The sequence below is a fragment of the Podarcis cretensis genome (assembly GCF_951804945.1).
Source record: "Podarcis cretensis genome assembly, chromosome: 6".
NCBI classification, from domain to species: domain Eukaryota; kingdom Metazoa; phylum Chordata; class Lepidosauria; order Squamata; family Lacertidae; genus Podarcis; species Podarcis cretensis.
In genome coordinates, this window is record NC_137175.1 from 73,805,278 (window position 1) to 73,828,504 (window position 23,227).

At 45.2% G+C, this 23,227-nt stretch overlaps 2 protein-coding genes across 6 annotated transcripts in view; one reads left to right on the forward strand and one right to left on the reverse strand.

The window, feature by feature from the left end:
* The window catches only part of LRRC8D (leucine rich repeat containing 8 VRAC subunit D), a 74,840-nt gene extending 65,719 nt beyond the window's left edge, over window positions 1-9,121 (forward strand). For all 5 annotated transcript variants that reach the window (XM_079981297.1, XM_079981298.1, XM_079981299.1 and 2 more), the window contains exon 2: window positions 6,180-9,121. In XM_079981297.1, coding sequence (XP_079837423.1) covers window positions 6,182-8,761 — 2,580 coding nt within the window. In that variant the 5' untranslated portion in view covers window positions 6,180-6,181 and the 3' untranslated portion in view covers window positions 8,762-9,121. The remainder of the gene's footprint in view (window positions 1-6,179) is intronic.
* The window catches only part of KYAT3 (kynurenine aminotransferase 3), a 339,782-nt gene that overhangs the window by 193,048 nt on the left and 123,507 nt on the right, over window positions 1-23,227 (reverse strand). The window lies entirely within an intron of this gene.

Sequence of the window (23,227 nt, forward strand, 5' to 3'; positions counted from 1 at the left end):
ATTAAGTGCTTTTTCTTTCATTCTTCTTTCTTCCTTCCCGCTTTCCCCCTGCTATACAGGTGCTGTTATATCTGAACTGTGTTTCAGCTTTTCCTAAAGCTTTGAAACAGCCCTGCTATGAAGCTGCAATTATTGTTTGCTCTTATAGGAGAACTGCTGGCTTCCTATTAGAGCTACTGACAGGTTTACCATTACTGTCCTAGTAGTCACGTGTGGCCCCCGGTGGTTGTGGTGTAGTGGTTAAGAGCGGTAGACTCGTAATCTGGTGAACCGGGTTTGTGTCCCTGCTCCTCCACATGCAGCTGCTGGGTTAGCTTGGGCTAGTCACACTTCTCTCAAGTCTCTCAGCCCCACTCACCTCACAGAGTATTTGTTGTGGGGGAGGAAGGGAAAGGAGAACGTTAGCTGCTTTGAGACTCCTTAAGGTAGTGATAAAGCGGGATATCAAATCCACACTCCTCTTCTTCGCCTTCCTGTCCTGAGTTTCTAACACTGCCAACTTGAACTGCTTGGAAGAGTGGTGGCCTAAAGAAGGAACCCAAGGAATTGTAGCTTGGCGAGGATTCTGTTAGTTCCCTCGTATTCCCTTCCCCTCAAAACTCTACTTCCCAGGATGGTGAAGTACAGTCGTACCTTGGAAGCCGAATGGAAGTCCGTTCGACTACCAAGGCACGGCTTCTGATTGGGCGCAGGAGTTTCCTGCAGCCAATCAGAAGCCGCGGAAGCCCTACCGGACGTTCGGCTTCCAAAAGAACATTCACAAACCGGAACACTCACTCCCGGGTTTGTGGTGTTCGGGAGCCAAAACGTTCGACTGCTAAGGCGTTCGTCAACCAAGGTACGACTGTGTATGACTGTTATTGCAGCTTCAGTCTGTTGGGTGGATATGCTCTTCAGAGAAAATGAAAAGGTGACTCAAAGGCTACTTAGGTGAAATAAAGGACAGTACAAGACACCTTTTAAGAACTGAAGCACCAACTCCCCCAACATTCTCCCCTAGACTTCTTTATTTTAAGTGAAGTTTTTGGGGGCAGGGGGTTGAAGCGGAGTGTTGTGTTTGAAAACCTAGCTTTATGAACATTGCACAGACTCGGGCTTTAATCTCATTTTGGCTCTTGCACAAAATACATTTTATTGCTCTTTCACCAGAGGGGATGAAGGTAACTCTCCCTCATATTCACGAGCCCTGCCAAGAACTACAGAAGGAGTTATGAAATGAAAAATACTTTCCAGCCTCCACAGGTTATTAACAGAAACTTACAGAATTTAATACGCCAAATTAATCTGGCTTGGTAAGCACTTAGACCTGCCAATCATAAAATAGTGTGTTTTTGTTTTGCCAAGGTATTCAAGCAAGTGTTTAAATCTAATGCTCTCTGCTGTATGCAAAATGCACCAGGGTGGTCATTGACTCAGTAAAATCAAGGGGCTCAGAGGCCTATGAATGAAAGATCCTTGCAGAAAACTGATTTACAAGTCAAAAAGTGGCTGGTACATGTGCATTCCTTTTAAACTGAGAGGTTCATCATATACCTGAGAATTAAAATGGTAGCTTTGCTTTTTCATCATCTTAATGTCCACTCATATTTTCCTGAAAGCACATGAACTGTGTATATAGCATTATACTAGAACGTTCTGCATTTCAAATGATTAAGAATGGGAGGATTTAGTTAAAAGGAAGTAGGAAAGTGTGTGTGTGGGGGGGGGGGGAGTTTATGTAAAGCCATCTATTGAAAATAGGAAAAGGCACAAAACGTGAAAAAATTGACAAACGTTGTTAAGCGGCTAGCGCATGATAACCTCCTTTATTAAAGTCTAGCCCAACTTTTTTTTCTAATAGAGGGAGAAACAGATTATAAATTCTTACAAATTAAATATAAACCTACAGTAATGCAGTCCAAGAAGCAATTTGAGGAGCAAGTCAAGGCATTAACTTTACACCTTAAGGTATTTCTATGATTACAATAGTTAGCCAAACAGAAGAATAAGCCTTGCTGAGGAACTTATTAGCTTTCCTTTTTTTCCAAGAGAATTCTTACCTTACTAACCTTATTTGGAGGGGGGCAACCTTGTGGGTTAGCAACAAACAAACATGCTGATAGCATCTGGATTTTCAAGAAGTTCTTGACAAAAGTTACTGAGTTTCTCTTTTAACTAATCACTTATTGATAAGGCAAGAGGCACATGAAAGGAAGAAATCAATGGAATCCACTAGAGATCTGTTTCACTTATCGTGCATTATCTGGAACAAGGGGTATATGGTGAGGTAGCAAAGTCCCAGCAAGGATGTTGAAATTCCATACAGATTGGGAGAGCTTCAAGACTCTCCAAAGTGGGTAACCGGTCATTGTAAGTGTAGATGAGGCTTTGTGTGAACATTGGGACAAAAAGCAACACCCCCTAACGTCTTGCATACACTGAAGGAGTCCAATTTTACTGCAGTTAACCAGGAAATACATAATTTGAATTAGCTGCAGGAGCTTGGGCCAAACAACAGGCTTATAAAACCTATGGATCTTAATCACCCACCTTGCCCAAATTTGCACACACGAAGAAACCAGGTGATGAACTGGACCGTAGAGCCATGCTTCTGGTTCTGCACCCAATGACATTTAGTTCTCCCTAGCTCGGCCCCTGACATCTATACACTGTGTGTGGTTTCTGTTGGGGAAAACCTACACATGGCTTGTGTACCTGTGCAACCACAATTCCAGGCTTTTCTCCAACTCACAGCCAACACATGCTTGGGGAAGTAACAGATGGTGCACTGGGAACATGGTGCTTAACCTGATCTCTCTCTGGCCAGGCCAATGGAGAGAAGAGGTGACGTCAGTGCAGCAAACCCTCTGGCAGAACCAATTGGGAAACTGGTTGGAGCTAGGGCAAACTGTTTTATCGTGGATGGGACCGGCAGCACTGTTCCACAGCTCTTTTAAATCACATGGACACATGTCAAAAGAGTGTTTACGAACAATGGGGGCTGCTTCTCCCTATAATTTACTCCCAGGGCATGTGAAAAGTAAAGATGGCAGGTGTTTATGTTATTAAAGCTCCTCTTGCATTGCTGTTGGTAAAACCAAAGATAAGAAGATTACAGGGAGCTGTCAAGTATACCACACCTTTGTCCTACATTCATAGTGGTTTCCAGAGAGATTTGCAAAGGATTCCCCACTTCAGAAAATTGTATTGTATTTTGTGCCACTCGTTCCTCCCAGTTGTATAGGAAGCTAGTTGGGAGGGCATGAGAAATAGCCCCTCGTTCTTAGAATTGGTGCTTGTATGAAAGTGATTGCGTTGAAATAGTCAAGTAACAACAAGGCACCTTTTCAGTACCATGAGTGTCAAAACTATTGGAGGCAACGTATAATCTGGGCTTCCCTGTGAAGGTTTCTCCCTAGTCCGGAGAAAACCTGGAAATATCTGAACAGTGTGATCACAGCACCTCTTCCCAGTAGATCTTGCCCCAGTGAGACAGTTGTGGGGAATGAAAGTCCCTACTTTCCCACCGCTCCCTAGAGCTCCTCCCTCTGTTCCTTCCCCAGCAGCCTGAGGCTCTGTCGTCTTGTCTCTCATTGCTCCATCTTCTTCATTACTCTGTGTGTTCTTGGAGACCAGCGGGGAGGGGAGCTGGTCGCAGCAGAAGGGGAAGACACTCTGGATTCTTCAGCAGCCTGCCCCATCTCTGTCTACTGGCCCGCCTCCTCTCCTGCCTCTGATTCATGACTGCTCTCTGCCACAACCTCTTCCTGCTCACTAAACCCTGTTGCCTCTTCAGCTTCTGACCTCCAGTCTGCTCCCTCTTCTCCCTCTGACCACTCATTGTTGTCCCACCACCAACCCCCTGGCTCCAAGCCTTCTTCCCCTGGGGGTTCCCCAGCTGGTGCCCCCCACCACTCTGCTTCAGCCAGTCCATGACACTAATGCTTCCAGGCTGTCTTGCTCTCCCTACCCATTAGGTGTGGGTGAAGAAGGTACACGTGAGCAAAACTAGCATTTTTTAAAAAAATTAAATAGAAGAACTAGATTTTATGGGGGAGGGAGTGAGCTTCCCGCATCTCCTTTTTTGCACTCGAAGAAGAGGCTTCCAAAAACTGATCTGACTAGAAGTCTTCTAACTGGCCATGCTTCTCTTAATTTTCATGCTATATTTACATTTCCATAGTCTGTGGTGGGGAGACGCAGGTGGCACTGTGGTCTAAACCAGTGAGCCTCTTGGGCTTGCCAATCAGAAGGTCAGCAGTTCAAATCCCCGCGATGGGGTGAGCTCCCGTTGCTTGGTCCCAGCTCCTGCCAACCTAGCAGTTCGAAAGCATGCCAAAAAGTGCAAATAGATAAATAGGTATCGTTCCGACAGGAAGGTAAATGGTGTTTCTGTGCACTGCTCTGGTTTCGCTGTTCCGTTGCACCAGAAGTGGCTTAGTCATGCTGACCACATGACCCGGAAAAACTCTGTGGACAAATGCTGGCTCCCTCGGCCTGTAAAGCGAGATGAGCGCTGCAACCCCAGAGTCGTCTGCAACTGAACTTAACTGTCAGGGGTCCTTTACATTTACCTTTTAGTCAGTGAGGGCGGGGGAGTGAATTGTCAAATTACACACACACACAATTCCCCTGTGTCTTGTAATTTATTTATTTTTAATTGCTTATCAAAGTGGATGTAGTTAAAAACCTAAAATCTGTGCAAATGCATTTAACTGGAATAATTTTGAATTCCTTCCTGCACATTGCATTGCTTCCAGTTCCTCTTCCTGGCCACCATAGCTGGGGAAATATTTTTATAGCCTTAGCAATCCTCTCTTTGGTGTGTTTACTCAGAAGTAAGTCCTGCCAAGCTCAATGGGATTTCAGACTTAAAACTGATGGTTGCCTAGGCAACTAGTCGTGAAATCTCCCAGACTGCTGGTCTTGCAGTTCACCTGATACTACTTGCAGTCTCCTTTGGAGACCTGGTTTTCTCCGGTTCAGGCAGTGATGAATAAGCAGGCATCCTTTTTGCATTTAGTTAGATCATCTTGTAGTTGCAGGTCGACACATATGGTAGGTTTCTTTGTGTTTTTTTAAAGGATGCTTATTGTCTTCCAGAAAAACCCAAAGGCAACTCTTCTTGTAAGAATTGGGGGCAGGGGGCAGTTTCCTAAAGTGTGGTTTTGTTTTACTTAGCTCTTCAAGACACGTAGGTGAAAATTGAAATCATATTGGGCTGTGTAATTATAAGCAACAAAATTAGATCTCTTCTTAACACCCAAATTCCCATACTTGCATAGCTCATATCCGGTGAACATAATGCGCAACAAAAGCCTGAAATCACTGAAAAGAGAGCTGCATAAATGCTTGAGAACTGCTCTTTGTGGAAAGAAATTAATTCTAAAACGTTGACTAATTTTTAATCGTTAAGAACTGCTTTTTAGCGACGTCCATTGTACCATCACAACTTGTCATGTCCCTTTTGCAATACCATTTTCCCTTCAGGAAAAAAAGGCTTTTATAAAGAAGAACTAAACAGCGTGGTGCGTCCTGCGTTTGGTACGATTTAAAAACTCTTGAGTTTGTTTACCAGTGGATGGGGGCAGAATCTTCAGATGGATGTATTTCACAGAATAAACAACATTGCCCAGCCTTGAGTAAATCCATTTAGGGGTGCTATTCACAATGGGTAGAGAAAGGGTTGTGCGTGTTCCTTTTTCATTTCAGAAAGCAAGTGAATGAGGTTAACAATTTGTAGGTCTTGTACAGGAGTGGCTAATCCCTGACCTAAGGGCCTTATTCCCCCTGCCCCCCAGAAAAAAACAAGGTTTTCTTGCTACCCAAGAACCCTCCCACTTTGGCGGAAAACAATATAAGCAGATACTGGACTGGGTTGAGCAGAGACTTTTGAACCACTTTAACAGGGATGCAACTCACTACTTTCCCAGTCATTGGATGGATCATTTGAGCAAGAAGGGCACAATAACCCCCTCCTTTGCTGATCTACATGGGTTAGCTGAGGGTTGGGGCGTGTGTGTGTAGTGACTACACCCACTACTGGAGGGTTAGCCAAGGGTGAATATAGCCCTTCGGCCAACAGGAAAAGGTTAGCCACTCCCTGGTCTAATGGATTAAGTTTACATTCAAGAGTATAAAGTACAATTTGATCTGCCACCAATGAATGACAGCTGCTTTTTTCTTCCTTCTCGTTGCAGGAATGTTTACCCTTGCAGAAGTTGCATCTCTTAATGACATTCAGCCAACGTACCGCATTCTGAAACCATGGTGGGACGTATTTATGGATTACCTAGCAGTCGTTATGCTGATGGTCGCCATTTTTGCTGGAACCATGCAGCTGACCAAAGATCAGGTGGTCTGTTTGCCCGTCCTGCAGTCGGCTGTCAATGCAAAGGTGCAGCCCAGCTCCTCGGCAAGTGCCAAAGCTACAAACGCTGTTCCGGATCCCGAAACAACTGCAGCCCAAGACAAAGAAGCGCAGGGAGCGAGGGCCATTTCTTTTGCACCTGTCGTCGCAACTGACATACCTCTCAGCAGATCTACCTTTCCGCCGTTGCACTCCACTGTTGCCAGTCCGGAGGAGAAGAAGGAGCAGGCAGATCCCCTGGGCCGAAAAACTAACTTGGATTATCAGCAATATGTTTTCATTAACCAGATGTGCTACCACTTGGCTCTTCCTTGGTATTCAAAGTACTTTCCCTACTTAGCTCTTATACATACCATTATTTTAATGGTCAGCAGCAACTTTTGGTTCAAATACCCCAAAACTTGCTCGAAGATCGAGCACTTTGTTTCCATCCTGGGGAAGTGCTTTGAATCTCCGTGGACTACAAAGGCGTTGTCTGAGACGGCGTGTGAGGATTCTGAGGAGAATAAGCAGAGGCTGACCGGGGCCCAGTCTTTGCCCAAGCATGTGTCCACCAGTAGCGATGAAGGAAGTCCGAGCGCCAGCACCCCCATGATCAACAAGACGGGCTTCAAGTTTTCAGCGGAGAAGCCCGTCGTCGAGGTTCCGAGCATGACCATTTTGGACAAAAAAGATGGCGAGCAAGCCAAAGCCCTCTTCGAAAAAGTACGGAAATTCCGGGCGCATGTGGAGGACAGCGACTTGATATACAAACTCTATGTCGTCCAGACGGTCATCAAAACTGTGAAGTTCATATTTATTCTCTGCTACACGGCAAACTTTGTCAACGAAATCAGCTTTGAGCACAGCTGCATGCCCAAAGTAGAGCACCTGACTGGCTACCAGGAGTTCGAATGCACACACAACATGGCTTACATGCTGAAAAAGCTGCTCATCAGTTACATTTCCCTCATTTGCGTCTACGGTTTCATCTGTTTGTACACACTCTTCTGGTTGTTCCGGTTACCCCTGAAGGAGTATTCCTTCGAGAAGGTTAGGGAAGAGAGCAGCTTCAGCGATATTCCAGATGTTAAGAACGACTTTGCGTTTCTCTTGCACATGGTGGACCAGTATGACCAGCTATACTCCAAGCGGTTTGGTGTCTTCTTGTCGGAGGTGAGTGAAAACAAGCTGAGGGAAATAAGCCTGAACCACGAGTGGACTTTCGAAAAGCTGCGCCAGCATGTTTCCCGCAACGCCCAGGACAAGCAAGAACTTCATCTCTTCATGCTCTCAGGGGTCCCTGATGCCGTGTTTGATCTTACCGACTTGGACGTGCTGAAACTTGAGCTGATCCCTGAAGCTAAAATCCCGGCTAAGATCTCCCAGATGACAAACCTGCAAGAGCTACACCTCTACCACTGTCCCGCAAAGGTGGAACAAACAGCCTTCAGCTTCCTTCGCGACCACCTGAGGTGCCTGCACGTGAAGTTCACCGATGTGGCGGAAATCCCGGCTTGGGTGTACTTACTTAAAAACCTCCGGGAGTTGTACCTGATAGGCAACTTGAACTCTGAAAACAACAAAATGATAGGACTTGAATCTCTTAGGGAACTGAGGCACCTCAAAATTCTCTACGTGAAAAGCAACCTGACCAAAATCCCATCCAACATCACAGATGTGGCCCCACATCTAACCAAGCTCGTCATTCATAACGACGGCACCAAGCTCTTTGTGTTGAATAGCCTTAAGAAAATGATGAATGTAGCAGAGCTGGAATTGCAGAATTGCGACCTGGAGCGGATTCCGCACGCCATCTTCAGCCTCACCAACTTGCAGGAGCTGGATCTGAAGTCCAACAGCATACGCACAATTGAAGAAGTCATCAGCTTCCAACATTTGAAAAGACTGACTTGCCTGAAGTTGTGGCACAACAAAATAGTCATCATTCCTCCTTCCATTACCCACGTGAAAAACCTGGAGTCGCTTTACCTCTCCAACAATAAACTCGAATCCTTACCGGCTGCAGTGTTCAGTTTACAGAAGCTCAGATGCTTAGATGTGAGCTACAACTCTATTGCAGTGATTCCCCTGGAGGTAGGCCTTCTGCAGAACCTCCAGCATCTGCATATCACCGGAAACAAAGTAGACATTTTGCCAAAACAGCTGTTTAAGTGTACCAAGCTGAGGACTTTGAGCCTGGGGCAAAACTGCATCACCTCGATTCCGGAAAAGATTGGCCAGCTTTTGCAGCTAACACACCTAGAGCTGAAGGGGAACTGTTTAGACCGTCTCCCAGCTACGCTGGGTCTGTGTCGGCTTCTCAGGAAAAGTGGACTCATTGTAGAAGATCACCTCTTTGACACGTTGCCTTCAGAGGTCAAAGAAGCGTTGAACCAAGACACAAACATTCCCTTTGCTAATGGGATCTGAACAGAGGTAGAACTCCCAAGTGACTAACGTAGATTATATTAAAAGTACACCTTGTTATAAAACCCCGTGTTGGGAATCCGGAACTCCTTTTTTGTAAGAAAGGACTGTTAACCAAGGGTGGTAGAAGCTTGTTTGGTGTTTGTAGTATTTTGAAACATCATTTCAAAAATTTTTGGAGGGGAAAGAGGAAGGGGCGGGGAGGGAAATCCTTAAACAATCTTGATTCTTCTTCTTTTTCCTTTAAAGATGTTTGTAACTTGGATGCTGCCGCTTTTGAATGTTTACAAACTGCTCGCCTGCTTAATGTACATGATTAAACTGGTGACCTTTTCTTACTATAAAAAAGCATTTAGTGCCTCAGTTCATTTTAGCGTTCTTTTAGAGACAACAGGTGCTGTATTGCTGATGCTGATCTAGCAAGGAGAAACTGGACGTTCATGCAGTTGCGAATTGTCTGATGTGATCATCTGCCCTCTTCTATGTGGTTGGGAATAGGGATTTCTACCTTTCTTGCAACATGGATGGAAAATACACCACCACCTGCTATTTTAACCTCGTGGCGGCATGCATGTTGCATGTGGCTATCTTTTCTGGACCGCAAATCTCGTTTCCTAAATGTACAGCAAAGGGATGTTTCACATGCAGTAGGTCCCAGATACACACCCTGAATGTGACCATCATCTCCCACTGAAAAAGGCTGGGAATCTTCCGACAAAGAGCATGGGAGAATGCAAGGTTGGGTTGACTAGGAGGGAGCACTGCTATATCATGCTAGCCTCAGGCTGTGCCAAAGTACAGCATACCAAGGGCAAATGTTAGTGACGAGCTATGCTAGAAAGAACACTTTGCCTAAACAGAAATCCATTGGCACAGACAACACCTCAAATCATGCCCTGAAGCTCTTACGTATGCAGCTGAAATAAAAATTGAAAGGCGTAGCGTACAGCACCTCAATAGCGATGGAGTATGAAGCATCAGCTGTGTTCTACAGAACAGTAGTTTTTAACAAAACAATTTTCCCAACGTCACATTTTGGAGCTTTGACAGACTATGGTCTTGATGCCTGCCACCGTCCGGGTCTGTTCCTTAATCATATTAGGCTTACTGCTCTTTTGACTAATTTAAACACCAATGGATCCGTTTGGGGACTAATCAAAACCCACTTAGCTAAAACAAATGGCTGGGAAAGCTGGGTTCAAGCTGAATGTAGCTTTTTAAAAAAACAAAAACAAAACAAAACTACAACCCAGTAGTTGAGCCTCCATCCCTTTATTCAAGAACAATACCTTCCGTGGCCTAGTTTTAGCGAGTACATAAACAAAGAATTTGCACCATCGTATTAAGTTTGCTTCCTCACATCACTCAAGATCAGGAATGCTCTTGTGACACCCCCTTATTTTCTTTTTCTTTTTAAGAGGTGTAGCGGGGGACCATCAGCAGGGCTCCCCTCATCCAGATCAGAATATTGTGTGTATTACTCCTGTTGTATGGGAGTTTCTGGAGGTACACTACTAAAACGGGAAGGGAAGGGATTGGGCTGGGGGAGTGAATTAATTTGAAAACGTCTGTTTTCATTTGAGACAAAACGTCACTTAACCCCACCTGCATACAACGCTTCCCAATACTGCGTTTATTTATTTTGCCTTGTTGAACAATGAGTTTGTTACCAGAGAGGGGGTGCTAAGACTACTTTTGCTGAGTACACAGGTACTGCTGTCAGCGAGTGTGTCTTCCCAAATGTCCCCACCAAACTCCTCTACTGCCTGCATTCCATTTGCTCCCTGCTTCGTTGCTGGAAGAGAGAGGGAAAACAATGTGCCCTAACATGATTTGAGAACATGCTCCGGAAGTAGGACTGATAATAAAAGTCCCCTTTCTTTGAAGCAGAATAGTTAAGAATCTGGCTCCAGAATGAAAGGAACTGGCAATCGCCTACTACCGAAAGGGGGGAAAAAGTCATTCATGGAATTCTTGCTACAAAGGCCCTTCCTGTAGCCTTTGCGTAATTGTAGAAAATGAGCGACACAGGAGGGCTGGAAAACATACGGCACCTTTTGTATTGCATGCTGGACAAATAATCCGAATTGCTTCTTAAATAGTTTTTTTATATTAAAAGTTATTGGTGTTAAATCCGAGGCTTACAGAATCTCAGCTGGGTTCATGACTCATTTGTGTGGCCTGCTTCCCCTCTGTACCAGGTGTGCTGACTAGCAGAAGAACACCCAGCTATGCACAGGGACAGGGGGTATTTTGTGAGAAAAGCCTTTCTTCCCCCTTTAAATTATCTCTAATAATTTAACCTCCTTTTGTGTATGGGAGGGCTGTGTGGCAAAAACTCTGAGATTGCCTGGCAGTGAAATACGCTAAAGGAGTTGCTTTTCCACAAGCAGAAGGACTCCTTTCATTCGCACAAGAGAGAGATCTAGAAGAAACATCTGCTGGAGGAAGGATGGGCGGGGAGAGGCGATTTGGGAGATTCCCATTGTCACCTCTTCCAGACTCTTCCAGATAGAGTTGACTTCTACTAGCCATGGATGAAGATAGTATGGCTTCTGACTACCAGTTGCTAGAAACCACAGGAGTCAAGAGTGCTCTGGTCTTCTCTTCTGGCTTTCCCATGACCACGAAAGAACAGGGTGAGGGCCGTTGACCGGACGCAGCAGGCTCCTTTTTTGTTCAGATACCTTCATCTCTCCAAATTTTCAGGACTCACAGGGGACAGCAGAGAGAAGGAGGAACCAGTTAAAATGATCCCCAAACCCAATGCTTTCTTCCAGAAGGCGTATCCACTCTGAGATCCAGTTCCGAGGGCCTTCTGGCAGTTCATCATTGTGAGAAGTGAAGTTTCAGGGAACCAGGCAGAGGGACTTGAGGGAAGTTTCTAATGTTTGATGTCTCACTGTTTGATGAAGATGACGACAGCAATAGCTGGGTGCTGGTTGCAATTAAATGCTACTTTTATGAAACTAACGGACCTCATTTTCTCATGCCCATAAATTTCAATGGGTCTACTGCTCTGCATATGGCTACCATAGCATATAAGCCAGGAAGTCTGGATCCAAACTTTTATTCTCTTATTGAAGCATTTGGCAAAAGCCGGTGCATCCGCTGCTGGGTTCTGTTATGGTCTCCAAAAGGAAAGCTTTGGCAAGTTTCTGAAAGGTTTGAAATGTCAATGCCTTGGAGACTTAAGGTTTGATCCAGACTGTTTTTGAGCTGTTGGAAGAAGAGGCAACCTTGAACGTACTTCAAGTCTAGATAATAATAATAATAATAATAATAATAATAATAATAATAATAATTTATTATTTGTACCCCGCCCATCTGGCTGGGTTTCCCCAGCCACTCTGGGCGGCTTCCAACAAGGATGAAAAATACACTAAAATGTCACATATTAAAAACTTCCCTGAACAGGGCTGCCTTCAGATGTCTTCTGAATGTCAGGTAGTTGTTTATCGCTTTGACATCTGATGGGAGGGCATTCCACAGGGTGGGCTCCACTACCGAGAAGGCCCTCTGTCTGGTTCCCTGTAACTTGACCTCTCGCAGTGAGGGAACCGCCAGAAGGCCCTCGGAGCTGGACCTCAGTGTCCGGGCAGAACGATGGGGGAGGAGACGCTCCTTCAGATATACTGGACCGAGGCCATTTAGGGCTTTAAAGGTCAGCACCAACACTTTGAATTGTGCTCGGAAACGACAAGATATAGACTTGAAAGTACGTAGTTAAAAAAAACCAAAAACCACAATTACATATTTCCAGTACAGACACTTTTTAAACAGCCTGCAACCTGATGCTAAACCTATTTTGGGGGGAGTCTACCCTCTGACTTCTGTGGGTTGTGCTCCTGAATTGGATTGCACTATTAATCACTTTGCAACCCAGCTGGCATGGCCAGTTTTGTCGTCCTTTGCTTATAGAGGCATGTGAATATAGGAATCCAAGGCAACCTCATGACTGGAGGGTGCAAAGTATTCTGTGTTATAACCCACATCCCTCAGTCTGGGGCTAATGGTCATCGGGGAAGAGACGGCAGTGCCTTCGACGAGAGGAGAGGAAGTTTCTGTCCCCCCCATACATTATTCTTTATTGATTAAAAATTTACATATCTATACAAACATTATATGCTATCTCTTTACATATGAAGAAAAAGAAAATTAGGTAGAAAATAGAAAATTTATAAAGGAATAAAAAAGAGGAAAAGAAAGGGGGGAAATAAAGATACAAAATAAAAAAATCAAAAGAGGAAAAGACAAGACAACATTGAGGAGAAGAGGTTTCTAACAGTAAAAAGTTATTGTACAGAAGTCTTGAGCAAGAAGGGATTCTTCATGCCATCAATCTCCATCTATCATCTATCTATCTATCTATCTATCTATCTATCTATCTATCTATCTATATCTCAATAATCTGCTTAATTGAAAGTTTTAGCACCACTTATCCTAAAAGGGCAACTAATTGCTAAGCCATTATAAGGAGCACCAACTAGGCAAAGTAATAGTTCAGCAACTCACACATTCTGCACACAAAGCTGGGAGAATCCAGAACAAAAAGCAGCAATACTATCCCCTGAAAGGAGACAGATTTCTTCATTTATTATTATTTTTTAAAGAGCTCATCCTGTGTGAATGAGAGGATCCTCTGGGTGCAGGTCTCAGTTTTAAACTGACTTTGCCAGGCTTGTAGAACAAAGTGCAGAGCAGTGAAGGTTCAGCTAGGGATATCTAGGGTGGGGGCCCTATAGTTCTCCAAATATTGCTGGACTCCAAACTGCAGACCTTCCAAGTGTTTCTGATTTGATCCCAGAATGTCACGCTTTTCCTTAGAACTTCCCTATTTTCATCAAAGAAATATTGGAGGGTTTGAAGTTCTGCAACCCCTGAGCCAATGAGATAAGTAGCTCTACAACCTTGAGAAGACAACTGAAGACAGCCCTGTATGGGGAAGGTTTCTTTATTTAATGTTGAATGTTTTATTGTGTTTTTAATATATGCTGGAAGCTGCCCAGAGTGGCTGGGGCAACCCAGTCAGATGGATGGGGTAATAGTAATAATAATAATAATAATAATAATAATGTGTCAGGGACTCAGTGGGAGCGCAGGGAGGAGAAGAGATGGAGAGCGAGGGGGAGCAATCCGAGGGCAGCGTAGGAGAATATGACAGCAGCCCGAGAGATTCCATGAGCCTCTCCAGCGAATCGGAAGATTCACAGAAGGGGGCGCCGATGGGCAGGGCAAGAGGCGAGCCAAGGGGGACACCCCAGAAGCAAGGGGCCAGCGGGGACTCCCAGAGCAGCAGTTGGAAATCAGGACCAGCTTCCCCACCAGAGCGCAGTGGGGGGGAGGAGTTCCAGGTGTCAGAGCCCACATATGCACCACCAGCGAGAGAAGATGAGTCAGGGTTGACCACGCCTCCATCGGAGAGCGAGTTAACGGTCAAGAGGAAAGTTGCAGGCTGGGCGCGCGCGCCAAGTTCAAAGGTACAGGCGAGCGGCACAGAAGGTAGCCCGGATAGGGAACCAGGTCCTAAAGCCCGCCGGAAGGAGGGGCAAGAATCGTCAGGGTCAGCGTCAGAGGAGTCCAGGAAGGATGAGACCCTAGCGGGCAGGAGGACCCAGAGGAGAAAGGAACTTAGAAAGAGGTGGAGCAAAGCGAGAGTCTTAAACTGGTGTGGAAGGGGAGGAGACTCAGACGGGACTTCGCCGGTCTAAGGTCGGGACGTAGAGCTGCACGCTGCGGCTTTAAAATGGAAACTGAATCTCAATAAAGACTTTTGTACATAACTACAGCCTAGCGTTGGTCCTCTGTGAGCTGGGACCTGGAGGCAGCTCTGACATAATGGAATAAGACGTCCCTATTTTCATTGGAGAAACGTTGGAGCGTATGGGATTAATGAGAGTTGGAGTCCAACAACATCTGGAATTCAGTTTCAGATAGGTAGCCGTGTTGGTCAGCCATAGTCAAAACAAAATAAAAAAATTCCTTCCAGTAGCACCTTAAAGACCAACTAAGTTAGTTCTTGGTATGAGCTTTCGTGTGCATGCACACTTCTTCAGATACACTTCAGACACTTCTTCAGATACACTTCAGGTATCTGAAGAAGTGTGCATGCACACGAAAGCTCATACCAAGAACTAACTTAGTTGGTCTTTAAGGTGCTACTGGAAGGATTTTTTTTATTTTGTTTTAACATCTGGAATTGACACCCTTTCCATACTCTTGAGTTGGGACAAAGCTTCTCCCCTCCTCTCTTCCTTTCTTACTGTATTAACCTCTCTCTGGTTGTATGCCTTTATTTTTAAACTGTAAGGCTTCTTAATTGTTTTTGGCAGGAAAGCAATATATTAAGGCAGTCAGTAAATCAGAGTGGCTGAGAGGAGGGATGTTTCGTTATTTCTAGAGAATGAGACATGGGACCCCCTGCAAGTAGGGGTTACTGAATGCCCATTGCCTATAAGCAGATCATCAGCCTAGCAGGGTGGTAAGTTTTTCCAGCAGTGTAAGAAATAACTAACGTCGATCTAAGTCGTTGCGATCGACGGGATGAAACAAGAAAACATGAGAGAGGAAATAAACGGAACCATGGAAGGAGATGGTGGGAGGTCAGTTAAGGAATGCTCTCTGGTTTTCTATCTATTTTTTGTTATCTTCAAACAGTCATTTTTCTTTCTTTTATCTTAACCTCATAGATTATTTTCTTTTTGCATTAGATGTGTTCATATTTTGTGGAAATACAGTGGTACCTCGGGTTACAGATGCTTCAGGTTACAAAGTCTGCTAACCCAGAAATAGTACCTTGGGTTAAGAACTTTGCCTCAGGATGAGAACAGAAATTGTGTTCTGGTGGTGCGGCGGCAGCGGGAGGCCCCATTAGCTAAAGTGGTGCTTCATGTTAAGACCAGTTTCAGGTTAACAACGGATCTCCGGAATGAATTAAGTTCTTAACCCGAGGTACCACTGTATATCAGAAACGCAATTAAAGGGGGGGGGGAGAGATGCCCATTGCCTGCTTTTACTTGGCAAATACGTTCAACCCACAAAGAAATTGAGGAACCCACCTTAGGAATCTTCATTGCAGCAATGGCACCAGATCATTCTGGATCTTGCTGACTGTAATGTTTTATCCAATGCCAGCAATGTTGGGACAAGCTGGGAATGCATTTATGAGGGACGAAAAACACTTCTTTGCCAGTCACTATGCTGGCTGTTAATGAGAGAGCCGAATGCATGTATTTGGTTCTCCACTGCTTATGGCCACATTTTCTCCGCACAAACGTTTCCCTAGCAACCACAAAATAGTGGTGCCTGGGCTCACCCAGTCACAAAACAGTGGCAGATGCAGGCAGAGTTTAGCACAATCAGTTGGCAATTACGGGCATCACTTTTGACTGAGATCCAGGCCCTCTCGGACCGGGTCCAGAGAGGCCTGGGCCATTTCCAGCTTTTGAGGTGCTTAGCCATAATAAAAAATTAAAATGATGGTGTGCGGAAACAAAATAAGGCGTTTGAAACCGTTCAATAGGACACAACCTGTATCAATTTACAAAAAAAGAGAAAGTCTCTGGCTGGAGCCAGTGTGGTGTAGTGGTTAAGAGCGGTAGTCTCGTAATCTGGGGACCCGGGTTCGCGTCTCCGCTCCTCCACATGCAGCTGCTGGGTGACCTTGGGCCAGTCACACTTCTTTGAAGTCTCTCAGCCCCGCTCACCTCACAGAGTGTTTGTTGTGGGGGGGGGGGGAAGGGAAAGGAGAATGTTAGCCGCTTTGAGACTCCTTAAAGGGAGTGAAAGGCGGGATATCAAATCCAAACTCTTCTTCTTCTCTTCTTCGTATCTCTTAACTTCTGAAACCTGCTAGAGTGCGGCATGCTCTGGTACAATGTGCAGAAAAACAAATTGTGAAATGTAACAAGAAATTAACCAATGTCTAAATTTGAGCTTGGGGCTCAGGCCCAATGGGGCCTTCTCTGATTGGCTCTTGCTGAGATCTAAACCATATTTGGAAATGGCTAAAATCTTTGCCACAGTGTTTTCCTTGTGGCAAGGAGTTCCACAGCTCAGCTTTCCTCAAAGCAAGTACAGATGTTTGCTTTGGAGTTACTGTGACTCTCAACCTCTCTAACCTAGGCTGAATTTACTGATCCAGGGGCTTGAAGTGGTGAGATCTTTTTATTTCACTTGAGTATTAAAGCCTGGGTCCTCCTTTCCAAAGCCCAGGAAGCTTTTGCCTGGCTTAGGGAGGGAGGTGCGATGCTTTGATGGGATCCAAGAGCCTTCCTGCCCCCTTCCCAAAGCCTGCCCAGCTTTCTGAAGGAGGCAGCAGGGCTCTGACCTTAATTGCTCCCCTATGAAAAATTTCACCGCACACTACTGAAAGTCACTGTGTATAGTTTTCTTTTAAACCATTTCCTTCAGGCATGCGAGACAATAGCTTCTCCAGCCCTTGCAAGTGCCGACACAGGAAGGGGAACTGGGCGAAATCTAAAGGTAAAGGTAAAGGTACCCCTGCCCGCACGGGCCAGTCTTGACAGACTCTGGGGTTGTGTGCCCATCTCACTTAAGAGGCCAGGGGCCAGCGCTGTCCGGAGACACTTCCGGGTCACGTGGCCAGCGTGACATCGCTGCTCTGGCCAGAGCCAGAGCCGCACACAGAAACGCCGTTTACCTTCCCGCTGGTAAGCGGTCCCTATTTATCTACTTGCACCCGGAGGTGCTTTCGAACTGCTAGGTTGGCAGGCGCTGGGACCGAGCAGCGGGAGCGCACCCCGCCGCAGGGATTCGAACCGCCGACCTTTCGATCGGCAAGCCCTAGGCGCTGAGGCTTTAACCCACAGCGCCACCTGCGTCCCTTGGGCGAAATCTACACACATATTAAAAACGCTGTGAAAATGCTTTTTTAAAAAAAAATGTTTTGAAAGATACATTGAATTTGGCATAGCTCACTGTCGCCATCTAGTGTCAAATTTGCACCTCGCTCTTTACAACACACTTGAAACCTTTCATTCGCAGCTGTGTAGCTGAGTCCCTGGAAGGGTTGTTAAATACATCAAAGCGATACTTCCGAGTTCAAAGCACTGCAGAGATGATTATGAAGACTCTAGCCAGCCGGGCAGCACTTAGAGATGTTGAGTTATCAAACGCCTTCATTCCACAATTAAAAGACGTGCCTGCTAGTACCTTTAAATGAGTGAATAAGTAAAGCTGTTGAGGCGTGTCTTTTCTATCCCCCTAGGCTTCCTTTTCTAACCTTTTGTAATACAGCTGCTATGGGGAACGTGAAACAAGCCTGAACGCATCACACAGGAAATGTCAAAAACACTCGCAAGGCTTACCCATGGCAAACTTAGCACCCACCTGAGATGTGGAGGTTCTTTCGTGTCTGGCTTTCAAAATGCCTGTGGCATCTGCTGGACAGAAGCAACACGGACACGGAGTGTAGCAGCTGTGGGGTTCAAAACAAATTCCATGTTGGGGATCCTCAGGGAAAGGACTGAAAATAAAAGCACAAGTAATGTCTTTGTGAGGGACAGGGGTGGCGCTGTGGGTTAAACCACAGAGCCTAGGACTTGCCAATCAGAAGGTCGGCGGTTCGAATCCCCACGACGGAGTGAGCTCCCGTTGCTCGGTCCCTGCTCGGAAGCTGTACGCCGGCTCCCTTGGCCAGTAAAGCGAGATGAGCGCCGCAACCCCAGAGTCGGTCACGACTGGACCTAATGGTCAGGGGTCCCTTTACCTTTACCTTTAATGTCTTTGTAGTGTCTGTGGCCACACTTGGAATATAGGCAGAGAGGCAGTGGAACAACTATCACACACTGTCTCTCATGCCTTGTTACGCTGCCATTTTTACGGGGATATACCATCGGTATTTATTACCCCTACTATGCACAAATCTCCAAATGAATCCAAACTTCTGTGTCTAAAATCCCTGGTAGAGGTCAAGGATCCTGAGATCCCATTAAGGGTAGCCAAATTCTGTGTGATTGCCATAAAACTTAGGGAATAAGCTGTGCTATCATCATGATTAAGGCCTTAAATGATAATTTTAGGTTATATGTTAGTAACTAAATTTTAATTTATATATTTTTAAACTGTTGCTATATCTGTATTGTCCCTGTTATACCTAATTGCAAATTCAAATGTATCCCTATCGTGTTTTATGACTTCGTTGATATTGTATGTGGACTGGAACTGGTCTGTGACCAAAATAATAAATTCATTCATAAACAACTATCTGACTTTTAGAAGACACCTGAAGGCAGCCCTGTTTAGGGAAGTTTTTAATGCTTGATATTTTATCGCTTTTCTATTATTATTATTATTATTATTATTATTATTATTATTCTGTTGGGAGCTGTGGATGGTTCTGGTTTCTGCAAAAGCGGGGCAGTCTTGGGGACATGCACTGATTGGAAATGAAGCAGTGTGATTGCCCCAGAGTCATACGGGGATCCTGTATGACTACCCTAATAGCATTGTGAGCACAAATCACCATGAGTGTGCAATAAAAAAGAACTGGAGGGGCTCTCTGTATATGACTGCAGCCACTCCTGATATTAAAGGTAAAGGTACCCCTGCCTGTACGGGCCAGTCTTGACAGACTCTGGGGTTGTGCGCCCATCTCACTTAAGAGGCCAGGGGCCAGCGCTGTCCGGAGACACTTCCGGGTCACGTGGCCAGCGTGACATCGCTGCTCTGGCGAGCCAGAGCCGCACACGGAAACGCCGTTTACCTTCCCGCTGGTAAGCAGTCCCTATTTATCTACTTGCACCCGGAGGTGCTTTCGAACTGCTAGGTTGGCAGGCGCTGGGACCGAGCAGCGGGAGCGCACCCCGCCGCAGGGATTCGAACCGCCAACCTTTCGATCGGCAAGTCCTAGGCGCTGAGGCTTTAACCCACAGCGCCACCTGCGTCCCCTTACTCCTGATATTACTATTACTTTATTTTCTAGCTAAGCTTTTCTAATCATAGAAGTGTAGAGTTGGAAGGGACCCTGCATTCTCAAAGCAGGAATCTGGAGCTGCCCCACATGGGGATCAAACTTGCAACCTTGGCATTATCAGCACCACGCTCTAACCAGCTGAGCTATCCAGTTCTGCTATGCTTCCGCAGTGTAGCCACGTGATTGCTGTCCAGAGGTTCTGTAGTGCAACGAAAGTAATTACCGTTGTCATTGGCCTGGGGCATCTGGAGAAAGCTCCTTTGGGACCAGTCCGTGATGCACAACAAGGCTTTTCCTTCAGCCACTCCTGAGAATGAGACATGGGGGAGAGCTGTTTGAGTGGGCATTTGACAAACTGCAGGAAGAAAAGGATCACCGTGTCTCAACCAGGTCCTTCCATTAACACTGGGATGGGGGAAGTCTGTTGTTGGACAACAACTGCCATCATCTCAGACTGTTATGTAGACATATGAGTTTTCCAAACAGCCAAGCCAGGCACAAAGAGATCCAGTCTTCCCCTCTGTTTTCTTTCTGGTTCCAAATATCCTTACTCACGTGTAAAGTGGCAACTGGCAAATGTATGTACATGTGTGTGGACACTCGCACACATGAGCACACTTCTCTTGTTGGCAAACCTAAACCTTTGCATATTTTCCTTAATGGGGACAAACCGTACAAATCTGTGTAGCTTGGAGAGAGGCCATATTTTGGCTCCTTTGAGATGTTTGTTCTTCGCTGTGTATTTTGGAGAACCTGAGCAAAGCTATGTAAAGGGCAAAGGAGGAGCAACACTGCTCAGGATGAAGAGAATGGGGTGATCTTTCCAAAACCAGCAAACGAGACTTGCCATTTTTCCTGGTCATGCAAGTTACGGCTGCTCTTTGTTAGAAACTACTGAGATGTGGAAATCTTAGCGAGCACATCCCTGGAAAACCCTGACCCTTGACCTTCAGCTTCAGTCGTGTGTCCCCCCCCCCCCCCTTCCAGCAAAGGTGAAATACGGTTACATTCCAAAAAGGCCTTATTACGGATGTATTCAAGTGGGCAGATTCAGGAATCTTCCTCAGTAAATGTCATCTGATGAACTACAGAGTGCAGATGAAATCACTGAGTGAGCCTTTGCTCAGAAACCTGAAATGTCAGTGGGAGTTGTTCAGCGCATACAAAGTTCAGGCTTTTGGAGTACTGTAAACATGGTGAGGTTACTCAGATTGTCTGCAGTATGCAGTAATTCCTGAGTGACATTTATGCAACCAGAGAACTCAGTTCCAGTCCAGGGACTCAGCTATACAGCTGCAATTAAAACGTTTTAAATGTGCTGCAAAGTGCAATATACAAATATTACACTAAATGGCGACAGTGAGTTATGCCAGATTCAATGCATTTTTCAAAACGTTTTTAGAAAAAGCATTTTCACAGCGTTTTTTTTTAAATATGTGTGTAAATTCCACCCTGGTTTATGTATTTGTTTATTTTGAAAATGTCTACATTGCCAATCCAAGAGCAATTCCTCATGGTCGTTTGTGACAACCTTGGCCTGGATGCAGACTGTGTCGTGCTTAAAAGAGTCAGTCTAAGTGCGACTAAGTCTCAATCTGACCCAATTGTCTTTATTATCTGAGGCTCTTTTAAACATACCCTAAAACTCAACTTGTGCCCTTGATTTGTTTGGAACACATATCCTCAATTGCTGAAGACTGGTGCCCTCTGGTGAGCCCCTTCCTCTGCTTTTGGAGTTACCTGGCAATATTGCTCCAATCGTGCTACCGTTCAATATTATTATTATTATTATTATTATTATTATTATTATTATTATTGCTGCAGTTCATTCATTTTCAGCTTTGTATTCTTGTTATTTAAAAAGCGCGCCCAGTCATTCTGTTGTTGTGCCTGTAACCTCGGTTTAAGGTGCCATTGAGCTCCAAGCTTTCATATCTCGTTTCTAACACTGGCTGCAGGCCTGGATGTAGATGAGAATTTGTGTAGAAATTACCCTGCTGCACAAGGGCAAAATGTGCATTAAGTGGTCCTCCTATTTTTTGCCTCTGTTCCCGCACCCCACCTCTGGGATATAGTCCCCAAAAGGTTTCCTGAAAGGTGACCGTCAATCTGAAAAATGCCCCGATCTCTTGTCTTGTCTTGTCTTGTCTTGTCTTGAAAGCACTGGTGGTGATGTTCTGTGTGCTTCTTCCTTGTTTATGATGCAATTGCTGACAAGCCCGCCATAAGGAAACGTCTGCCTCATTAGGGATATGGCCGTGTAATAACTAGCAAATAATGAGAAGGTTTGCAGCGATAGCAAAGAAAAACCTGTGATGCAGTAACAAATCTACACACGCTGCACAGTTCAGGACGAGAGGCCGTTTTATCTCCACAGTAACCTGTGCACAGAATAGCAACCACATACGTGGGCTTTGATATTAAGCGTTGCTATCCTAGATAAGCAGAAAAGTTGGAAGGGGAAGTGACAAGGAACTGGATTTGCAGACATAGCAGGTATGCTGTCGGAGATAAACAGGTCAGCAAGAAGGTATTATTTTAGCCGGAGGAACTGTCAGCGGGTTTCTGCTGGTTTGAGTTTGTTTGAAACCAAGCTGTCTTCTTTTCTCCCCGCAGGATTGCAAAAAGAAGTGAAAGGAAAGGGAGGAGAAGGAAAAGCAATGGGAAAGAAAGAAAGAAAAGGGGGGAGGGACAGAATAGAACAAAGTTCTGTGTTAGCCGGCGAGGGAAAGAATCCAAACCACAAATGACGGAGCCAAGATTCCTCAGAATTCCACTTTTGCTCTTGCAAAAGATTGAGCTGGATGCCACAGTCTTATGCATGTTTACTCATAAATATGTCCCATTGTGCACAATAGGACTTACTTCCAGGTAAGGGTGCCTCAGCCTTAGCCATTTCTAGTAATAATTGGGTTTTTATTCCCTGTAGAGTCCTGCCATCTTCTTCTTGTTGTTCTGAACAATCATCAGAACAATTGATCCAAACAGCACAGGGACTATTAATTTGTTGCATCCTGTATCCATGTGCTGTTGTCTTATTTCAGCTGGTTGTCCCTAGCAATAAAGGTTGTGGTTCCTGCCGTACTTAAAAATCATCCTCCTACCCCTTCCTCTGTATTTCATAGTCCCCCCCCCCAAATAAAATGATCAATTCACATTTTTAAAATAGCAGTAAATACATTAAAAAACCTTTTAAACAAATATGGCGCTGACTTCTCAAAAGAAGACCTTGTGAAGGACTTAACGAAGCGAAACAAAAGTTAACAATTTGGCAAGGGCCAATTTATATTTCCTTTTTTCCGACCCATCTCCCATGTAGCAGCGGCGGGTTTTAAGCTTTCCAGTCAGGCCTCTGTGGGATGCGGGTTGCGCTGTGGGTTAAACCACAGAGCCTAGGACTTGCCGATCAGAAGGTCGGTGGTTCGAATCCCCGCAATGGGGTGAGCTCCCGTTGCTTGGTCCCAGCTCCTGCCCACCTAGCAGTTCGAAAGCACGTCAAAGTGCAAGTATATAAATAGGTATCGCTCCAGCGG